Source organism: Pholcus phalangioides, unplaced genomic scaffold (genome assembly GCF_987345545.1).
Source record: "Pholcus phalangioides strain wild (caught in Gottingen) unplaced genomic scaffold, Ppha-v1.0 ptg000001l_1, whole genome shotgun sequence".
NCBI classification, from domain to species: domain Eukaryota; kingdom Metazoa; phylum Arthropoda; class Arachnida; order Araneae; family Pholcidae; genus Pholcus; species Pholcus phalangioides.
In genome coordinates this window covers 17,251,785-17,262,627 of record NW_028301594.1, presented here as the reverse complement: position 1 = coordinate 17,262,627, position 10,843 = coordinate 17,251,785, and the positions used below count along the sequence as shown (strand labels likewise).

The 10,843-nt window shown below is 40.9% G+C and overlaps 1 protein-coding gene across 1 annotated transcript; it reads left to right on the top strand.

The window, feature by feature from the left end:
- The first annotated feature begins 3,613 nt into the window (after positions 1–3,613).
- On the top strand, positions 3,614–4,378 carry LOC149089990 (uncharacterized). Its single transcript, XM_089235122.1, has one exon. The coding sequence runs from the start codon at positions 3,614–3,616 to the stop codon at positions 4,376–4,378; it is 765 nt and encodes a 254-aa protein (XP_089091248.1).
- Positions 4,379–10,843: the final 6,465 nt, after the last annotated feature.

Here is a 10,843-nt window from a genome sequence, read left to right as displayed (position 1 = left end):
GTTTAATAGCAATGATCTCCGCTGCTTATTTGTGGGGAAAAAAATATTTATATAGGGCGAGATATTCTCTCTCAAAATAAACTCTACGGACAAATTTTTAGGAGAGGTATAAAACACACAGAATCACAAAGGAATGTGTATGACCGGAAACGCCAACCTGATCAGCTGGGGTATAAACAAAGATGCAGAAAAATGATAAGCCAATAATGGTTGGAAAAACTATTTGGCGATACTTTACACGACGAGAGTAGTACGTGTACACGTTAAGTTTCACAACAAGTTCTCAAAGTTCTTACCATCCACAGTTCTACAGGCATTTCTCACTTGTTATGAAAATTAACGAGTACACGTACTCTCCTGGTGTGAAGTATTGCTAAACAAAGAGTTTTTTTTTTCACCCATTATTGGCTTGTCTGAATCTTCGTTTATCCTCCAGGTGATCAGTTTGGGGTTTCCGGTCATAGATTCATATGTGATTCTGTTTTGTTTTTGTGTTTTCTACCTCCCCTAAAAGTTTTTTATGTTCAGTTTTGAATCACCCTGTATATGTTTTTTTCTGCGATATAAAGCGCTGCATTAACTGTTTTTTATTACTGATGATGGAAAATATTTTTTTTTCTTTTCACATAAATAGAAATTTCAAGGGTTTCCTATATCATGGAAATTACTTCTAAGTACGAGAAATGTTTGTGTACGTATATCCTTGAAGTTCAGAGATCAGTCGAACCAGGGGAATCGTTGTCTAATGCTTCAATTAACTCGTGCATTCGTTGAATTAATGCTTAGAAACACAGGTTTCTAATAATCTAATTTATTTTGAATTATTACGAAGAATAAGTTAGTTCTTCGTTGATGAAATAAGAATTTCTCAGAAGCGTTACATCAGTAATTACTTTTAAGAAGAAAAACAAAATATGGAACACGTTTCCTCGAACTCGGCGCAGGGTGTAACAATTTGGAACTAGGACATTCTCTCGGCGATCTTCACACAATTTTTTCTCCCTCAGTAAACAAATAGGAAAAAAACAGCAATAACACAATCTCCGAATTTATTGGACCTCCTACAGAAGACGGGAATCTTCATTTTGTTAATACACATCATTATAATTTAAAGAACACAGTTTCTGATTCCATATAAATAATACTGTTCTCATATTTTTGATATTGGTTGCCAGTGGAGTCGGAGCCGGGGGTGCTGTGGGTGCTCAAGCACCCATAGTAATTTGTGGCATGGATCCCAGCACCCCCAGAATTGATTCAGAAATTAAAATTTCCGATATAAAACTATAGACGAGCACCCACAGAAACACTTCCTACGCCCCTGTTAGTTGCTATATTTAGCAATATTACGATTTTATCATAAGATTCGCTTAGATCTACAGGGTGATTCTAAATCCATGGGACAAGCTTTAAAATGTGATATAAGACGGCTAAACAAGCATTTTTGGTCATGGAATGTGTGGTCGAATCGCAATAGTAAAGGCGGTACTGGGTGTTTTTGAATAGTGCACAACAGCATTTCACCAAAAGCAAATATATTTTGCTAACGGATTTTCTGCAATAAATACAATGAATCATTCGAGGGTGCGGGGCATCGTAATGTGTTGGAACTTCTAATAGTGAAACCTGGGTAACGCAAATTCTACCACAGGTCATTATACCGCTTGATCATTGTTCGGCGTAGCATAACCTTGATGGGTCCTTGCGCCAGTAGATGCATATGCATCCTCGAATGGTTAATAGCACATATCACTGCAAATCCGTATTGAAAATATGATATTTGTTTTTGAAATGTGTAGAGCACTCTTAAAACACCCTTTACCCCCTTTGCTATTGCGATTCGACCGTACATTCCGTGATTAAAAAAAATGCTTGTTTACGTGTCTTATATCACCTCTTAAAGTTTATCCTATGGATTTAGACTCACCCTGTTTAGCTCGCCTAATTAGTAGAACAGTTGGCGTACGCCCGTACATCGGATATTGTGGCCATATTTTTCGGAATCGCATTTGAAGTATATCCAATTGCTTAAGAGTACACGTAAAATAACTACGATGTGACGAAATTGAAGTCGGATGTGTATGTCCTGGGCCGAGTGAGCCAATAATTTTGCTACCCTTCATGTATAAAATTCGACTCGCTTTTTCAATAAGACGCAATACTTATACTTGTGAATAAAATAACTGTAAATCAATAGAATTTTATGCATGTATTAATTATATAAACAATTTCCTTTATAAAATTACATACCCACTGCCAATCTCATACTATATTAGAATGGGATTGTGAAGAAATAGGTAGAGTGTTCAATTATGAATACTTAGGAATAGTTATGCGAGATAACTTGAAATAGAACGTACATAGTGAAAAAATTATTCAAAAAACTCAAAATGTATTCAGGAGTCCTTTGTAAACTTAAATACGTAGTTGATAATAACTTCTTAAAAGACATCTTCTATGCATGGTCTTACTCATGTATAAATTATGGAATATGTGTCTTTGGAAGTGGAGCGTATAACGAAAACATACGCAATTTAGACAATCTTTATAATAAATTAAGATAATAAATGTTCCAATAGGTAACAAAGAAATTCAATGCCACGTATTGACACTGAAACAGAACTTTAAGTAGAGTTTATAAATTTATCATCAAAAATAAAGAATGGTTAGTAAAACATAAAATAGAGAGCCTCGAATAGATATAGAAATATTTATAAAGGGCCTAAAAGTAATAAAAAATTATTTCAGAAAATTTTTTGTTTTATATATATATATATATATATATACACACACATCGCTTTCAAAAATAATGAACTTCATCTACCATAAATTTAAAGTCCTATTAATTAATTGATCATTTTTGTCGCACCACGCTCATGTTCTGTATACGAGGGCTAATTAGACCGGGGCTTACAATTTATCGCTGTTTCCGAACGGCAGCCGTTTTTTTAACTCACCGAAAGTTTGGTGCGATAACCCTTTGGTGTATGGGATTCTCTGCGGTAAATCAGCAATCTTTTTCTCTCTGTAGTCATTTCCTCGTTTCTGTTGTGCCATCGCGTGAGGAGGGTTTCTGACAAGGATGAACCGGGTATCGACATCTCTAAACATCCTTTGGTGTTTTAGGCGAGTATCTTATCGACCTTGGCTACAGCACCCGTTTGATTAATTTTATTGGTCATCTATCGCAACTCATGCTTATCAGAAATCAAAAGCATTTGCAAAGGGCTAGAAAAATCGACAATAAAATCACAAAAAAAAGTTTACGTATATAGATTACTAATATACTTTTACTCACTATTTTTACTTATATTACTGTAGTGCTGTCCACACGATGGCGCTGGCGTATCTTCCCAGCTTGTATAATTATTAGTCTATTTTCTGCTGGTGGCATCATATCAGAAATCGGGAGTCAAAGGCGTCTGGCTCGGTTTTTTGATGTTTGATGTTGTCTCACTCACCGTTGCGCGTGTCTGCGTCTCATCATACACGGGCCACATTTTCCTCTACCAGCATCCCCGTTTGTATTGTGTAAATATTATCCGTTGTAAATAAAGTGTAAATATAACAACCAAAGATTGGCGACATCGGACGTGAAGCAAAAGAAACCACCATGGCAGAGGTGAGTGCCGTAGTTATACCGCCATTCAACGTGCGTGATGTATCGTTATGGTTCGTGATGTGTGAAAGCACTTTCGAGTTAGCCGCTCCGAAACCGATAACAGAGTCAAAAACAAAATACAACTACATCGTTGCAAATCTTCCTCCAGATAACGCATCTCTAGTACGAGACATTCTCATGAACCCGCCAACTTCGGAGCCATACGAAAAACTAAAGCACGAACTGGTCACGCGTTGTAGTGAATCCTCGTCTACACAGCTTAGGAAACTTCTCGCTTGTGAGCCATTAGGAGATCGGAAACCGTCTGACATTCTCCGTGAATTAAAACGAAGAGCGGAATCTCTCAGCGTTTCGGACGAACTATTGACAGAACTCTTCCTGCAACAACTACCCAAATCTACTCGATCTATACTCGCTGTCGTGAGCCCACTAACCCTTGACAAAACGGCTGAGCTGGCCGACAAGATCCAAGAAGCAAGCCCACCTCATGTAGACGCCGTGAACAAAAGTCAACAGTCAGACACGATCACACAACTCCAAGAAGAGATTGCCCAACTACGCCGCGAACTGAAAACAGTTTTGCGTGTGCGTTCCCGCAGTGTTTCGCGCTCGCGTTTCTCTCGTTCAAAGAGATCAACATCACCACCTACGTTGCCGGATAGGCAATTTTGTTGGTACCATAAGACATTTGGCAATCAAGCCAGAAGGTGCACTTCACCATGCAGGTTTACAAAAAACGACGAAGGCGGAGAGTAGTAGCGACATGCTCCCTGCCAACGACATCTCGTCGCTTATTCGTAGCCGATCGAAGCACCAACATTTCATTCCTTGTAGACACTGGATCTGACGTTTCAATTCTCCCAGCATGCAGCACTGACAAACGTCAACCACTTCTCCAACTTTCCGCTGCAAATTCGTCTCCAATAAATGTCTATGGTGAGCGAACAGTCACTTTAGATTTTCAACTCAGCAGAGTCTTCCGGTGGACTTTCCTCTTGGCCGCGGTACCGAAACCGATTCTTGGAGCCGATTTCTTGTATAACTTCAATTTGCTTCCGGACTTACGACGGCGATGTCTCCTCGACATGAGAACGAAACTTACTGCAAACTGTCAACTAAAGAAGTCAGAAGTGCACTCAATCAAACTTTTCGACGGTGACTCAACTTATCAAAGCCTGCTCAGCAAATCTTCGCTGAACTCCAAACCATGCTGTGAGCATATCATCGAGACAACAGGTAGGCCAATTTTTGCTAAAGCTCGCCGTCTCTCTCCAGAAAAGTTATCTTGCGCCAAAAAGCAATTTCTGGACATGCAAAAACAAGGATTATGTCGGCCATCAAACAGTGCATGGGCCAGTCCAATTCATATGGTCAAGAAACCTAATGGTGCGTGGCGTATCTGCGGTGATTACCGTCAGCTAAATAAGATCACACCAGACAGATATCCCATTCCTCATATCCATGACCTAACCCACATGCTTCATGGGACTGCAATATACTCGACCATCGACCTCGTCTCGGCGTATCAACAAATTCCAGTGGCAGAAGCTGACGTGCCCAAGACTGCCGTCATCACGCCTTTCGGGCTTTATGAATTTCCTTTCATGCCCTACGGACTTTGCAATGCCGCCCAGACATTCCAGAGGTACATCGACCAAGTGTTGGCTGGTCTCAGTTTTTCAGCGGGATACATAGATGATATCCTCATCGCATCAGCGAACTCTGAACAGCATAAACAGCACCTGGACATAGTTTTCAAACGACTGGCCGAACATGGTCTAAAGATCAACTCTCTGAAGTGCAAATTCTTCCAAGATGAAGTCACATTTCTCGGACACAGGATATCATCAAAAGGAATTTCTCCTCTTCATGATAAAGTGAAGGCGATAAAAGATTTCCCAAGACCGGCAACCATCCAAGAACTTCGACGTTTTCTAGGAATGTTGAATTTTTATCGGAGATTCCTTCCTGGGTTAGCAGAAACACAAGCTCCACTATGTTTATATCTTCAAGAAAAAGCCAAAAGCAACGCGAAGATTGAGTGGACGGAAACATCAAATCAAGCTTTCGTAGATTGCAAAAAAAAAACTCATTTCTGCAACCCTTCTTGCTTTTCCACATCCATCGGCCGAACTCTCTATCATGGTAGATGCATCCAATACAGCAATCGGTGCTTGCCTACAACAGCTTGTCAACTCGCACTGGCAACCTCTCGCTTTCTACTCCAGGAAGCTTATCAAAGCTGAGATGAATTATAGCGCTTACGACAGAGAGCTATTAGCAGCATATGCGGCAGTGAAGCAGTTTCAACACATGATCGAAGGGAAACATTTCATCCTCTACACCGACCATAAACCCTTGACATTTGCATTTCGTCAAAAGCCTCACAAGACATCTCCCAGACAAACACGACATCTTGACTTCATCGGACAGCATACCACCGACATACGTCACGTATCAGGCGTACAGAACCTAGTCTCTGATGCTCTTTCTAGAATACAAGCCATTGCATGCCCTCCATCAATAGACTATTCCAAGATCGCAGCAGCTCAAGCGACCGACAGTGAACTTGACTCTCTCAAGCATTCCTCCTCTTTAAAACTCAACATCTGCAATTTAGTTGGTATAGACAAACCACTCTGGTGTGACACATCCTGCAATCGAGTACGCCCATACATACCGAATACTCTTCGAAGACACGTTTTCGATGTTCTTCACAATCTATGCCACCCAGGCATCAAAGCAACAACACGTCTTGTCTGCGATCGCTTTGTATGGCCTTCAATTCGGAAAGACTGCACCACCTGGACTCGATGTTGTGTGCCTTGCCAAAAGTCAAAGGTGCACAAACATACTGTTTCCGCTCCAGGAAAAATAGAAATGCCAGACGCTCGTTTCAAGCACGTTCACATCGATATCATTGGTCCACTTCCGTCATCCCAAGATTACACATATTGCCTCACCTGCATCGATCGATTCAGCCGTTGGATCGAAGTTTTACCGATGAAGGACATGACAGCAGCCACTGTTGCTTCAACATTCTATTCTGGTTGGATCAGTCGTTTCGGAACCCCAGAGAAAATAACAACAGACCAAGGTCGCCAGTTTGAAAGCTTCATCTTTCACGAACTCACCAAACTCCTTGGCATTCAGCACATCAGGACGACACCTTACCATCCTCAAGCTAACGGGATGATAGAAAGAGTTCATCGACAACTGAAAGCAGCTCTGATAGCTGGGTCAAACATGAACTGGGTGAACACACTTCCAACAGTCCTGTTAGGGCTACGATCCTGCTACAAAGAAGACCTCAAAGCCACACCAGCACAACTCGTATACGGCACAGAGCTCAGATTGCCTGGCGATCTAATCACCAACAGTAGTAACAGCATACCGTGTCCCACAGAATTTGTCTCCATTCTAAGGGACCAAATGCAGCAGCTACAACCAACTCCTGCAACGGCGCATGGTGAAAAGAGACTGTACATACATTCGGAACTGAAGAACACCACCCACGTTTTCCTGCGGTCAGACACAGTAAAACGAGCTCTCGTCCCCACTTACAACGGACCGTACGAAGTGCTGAAACGTGGTGAGAAGACATTTTGCCTTCTCATAAAAGGAAAACCTTCCATGGTATCGGTCGACAGGTTAAAACCTGCCTTTCTGCTCACCGGCAGTGTGCCTCAGCCAACCAACAAAAACACAGATGTATTCGTGCCAAAAACTTGCTCCGTCGTTCCGAAAAGCATCCTAAAAAAGACAACGACCTGCAAAAATATTTGGAAAAACCGTCTACGTTCATCGAAGCACGTGACTTTTAAACTTTAATTCTTTCTCTTCTGTCCTCGTCCTTCGGACTGCGAGGGGGGTACTGTAGTGCTGTCCACACGATGGCGCTGGCGTATCTTCCCAGCTTGTATAATTATTAGTCTATTTTCTGCTGGTGGCATCATATCAGAAATCGGGAGTCAAAGGCGTCTGGCTCGGTTTTTTGATGTTTGATGTTGTCTCACTCACCGTTGCGCGTGTCTGCGTCTCATCATACACGGGCCACATTTTCCTCTACCAGCATCCCCGTTTGTATTGTGTAAATATTATCCGTTGTAAATAAAGTGTAAATATAACAACCAAATTACTAACTATTTTTACTTATATTACTAACTATTTTTACTTTTATTACTAACTATTTTTACTTATATTACTAACTATTTTTACTTTTATTACTAACTATTTTTACTTATATTACTAACTATTTACATTCCATTACGTACATTTCCTAATTTAATTTTCCAATTTAAAAGATAGACGGCTACACTCAATGCATAACAAGTACGATGCCAATCTATCTATAAATATAACATACCCTGACTGACTTAATGATTCATCACCCCAAGCCGAAACCACTGAAGTTATGAATATGAAATTTGGTCAGTAGTTTTATTTCATGAAGTAATGACCCACTAAGAAAATTTTTTTGCACAATTCGACCCCTAAGAAGGTCATGGGGGGGGGGGGTTAAAAGGGGATACAGAGAAATCATGCCGAGCCGAAACCGCTGGAGCAATATTTATGAAATTTTGTCCGTAGTTTTATTCCATGACGCAAAGACTCACTAAGAAGGGATTTTCCAAAACTCGACCCCTCATAAGGGGGTTCAATTCAAAGGTTATACAGAGAAATCACGAGCAGCCGAAACCGCTAGAGCTATCTATATTCATGAACTTTGGTCAGTAGTTTTTTTTTTTCATGACGTAAAGGCTCACCAAGAGGGGGTTTTTTTTCGAAATTCGCCCCAAAAGTTATCATGAGGGACTCAAAGGTTATATGGGACAATAATTGCTGAGTCGAAATCGCCGAAGCTTTAAATATGAAATTTGGTCAGTAGTTTTATTTTGTAATGTTATACGCACTAACGATGGATTTTTCTAAATTCATTCTGTACGGGGGGCGTAGGGAAGGATTCAAAAGTTTTATGGGGCAATCATCGCTGAGCCCAACCTGCTGGAAGCTATAAATATGAAATTCGGTCAATATTATATTTTATAATATAAAGACTCGCCAACACGGGATTTCTGGAAATGCAACAACCAAGGGGGTCATGAGAGATTTAGATGTTATTGGAAGGAATCATCACCAAGCAAATTTCAGATCATCAAATCTACTCGAGCGAAGCCGCGGTTAACAGCCAGTATATATATACATTTACTTGGGAGTATAAGTGTACATATCGTGCCAAGGATACCAACACTTTTCCCGGTACTTTCTATTATCCACTACAAGTTCGACTACGCGTATACAAAGAGCATTTGATGTGTAGTAGTAGTAGTAAATCGTATGCCGCTGTAGTGGTCGAGTGGTCATTGTGACGGACTCGCATCGCGTTGGGACCCGGTATTCGAGCCCCACCGCTGCCAAAGCGGTGGTCAACTGAAGTCGGTTTTATGTGGCTCCCAACTTCAAGGCGCAAATGTGAGCAGATCTCTCCGTTAAAAAGTCTCGCCGCAGAGAGCGCAACAGGCCTACAAACCGAATTCAATCATTACACTTCACCCTCTTCACTTCTGAAATATAGATGGCAGCACTGAAAAATCAGACGCAACACTAGATACACACTCAGACTGTTAGGTCGAGGCCGTAGCGGGAGGTGGGGGAGGGGGGGACTTGAGGATTCTGCCCCCCCCCCCTCCAGAAATGTGAGAAAATTAAAAAGGGGAAAGATAGCCAAATCTGTTGTTCGACCACTTTGGTTCCCCCCCCCCCCCAACGAAATTTCCTTCAACGGGCCTGTGCACATATTTACAATTCCGACACAACTCACCAGGTAGTAAATTTCCCACAGTGATAGACCTGAGTTGTGCTCAGTTTGAAAGAAAGAAAGAAGTAGTAATCGTATATATATGGGACACCTATGCTCCAGCTAGGACTCAAATCCAGACCTGCGCAACCTGATGCTGATACAAATAGAAAAACAAACTGCCCAACGAGGTGCTGAAAAAAACATATATACTACATAATAATGGCAAATAATAATGATAATAAATAAATAATAATGAATAATAATAATAATATAATTTTAATAAAATAATATATATTTTTGTCAATTTCAAACCATCGAAACAAAGAGAAAAATATACTACACTGCCCATAACAAAACTAGGACCGTCTGCACGATAACCACTCTGCTGACAAATGACAATTTCACCCAATGAAAAACATTTTCGCTCATCATCATCATCAACTCCTCTTCTTTAAGAAGAGGTCTTAGGGGTCATTCAAGTATTACATCGCCACTCATGGGGGGGGGGCGTTTCCGATTTGCTGACTTTCGATGACAAGGGGGGGGGGATTGGATAATGCTTAGGTCATCAGCCACCCTTTATGAAGATATGAAATATTCTTAATGGCATCTTATTCGGTGCACCAAAAACGGTAAAAAACCTTTCAATAGTTATTGGGCACCTGAACTAACATTCTCCCTATTGATAAGTCCCCTACAGAGCCACTTTAGTGATCTCTAAATGTTTCACAAATCTTTCAAGTGCCCTGGAAATTTGTTTGGGCCGCTTAAGTGCTCCGGAACTGTGCCACGCATCACTCAAGTGATCCGTAATTATGCAGCGGATCACTTGAGTAATCTGGGAATGTTCCGCGGGGAACTTGAGTGATGTAGAACCACATTGGGGGCCGCTTAAGTGCTCTAAAACTGTGCCACATGTCACTCGAGGGATCTCTAAATGTGCCACGAATCGTTTGTGTTCTGGAACTGTGTTGCGAGTTACTTAAGTGATCTTTGAGGCCTATTTCAGTGATCGGAAAATGTGCCACGGGCCACTTGCTCTGGAATTGTACCACTGGTCATTTAAGCGATTTGTAAATGTGCCGCTTAGTTCATTTTTACGAAATTAGGTATGGGGGGGGGGACAAGCCACATCAGATAACCTTCAGGGCCACATTTGTTCTGCGGGTCAAGGGTTTACCCTATAAGGCTTAAAGGGTGGGTCGCAATGAATTTCTTAAAAATAAATTTTTAGTTCTTACCATTCAAATAGCATTGAAATTAACAGAAATCTATTATAATATATAATAGATTAAATAATATATATAATCAAATTTCTTATTCGAAATTTTTAAAAAAAAATATTTTTAACATTAAAAAAAAACTTTCCGTCTGGGGGGGGGGACGCATGAGCCCCCCCCCCATGTCCCCCCTCCCGCGTA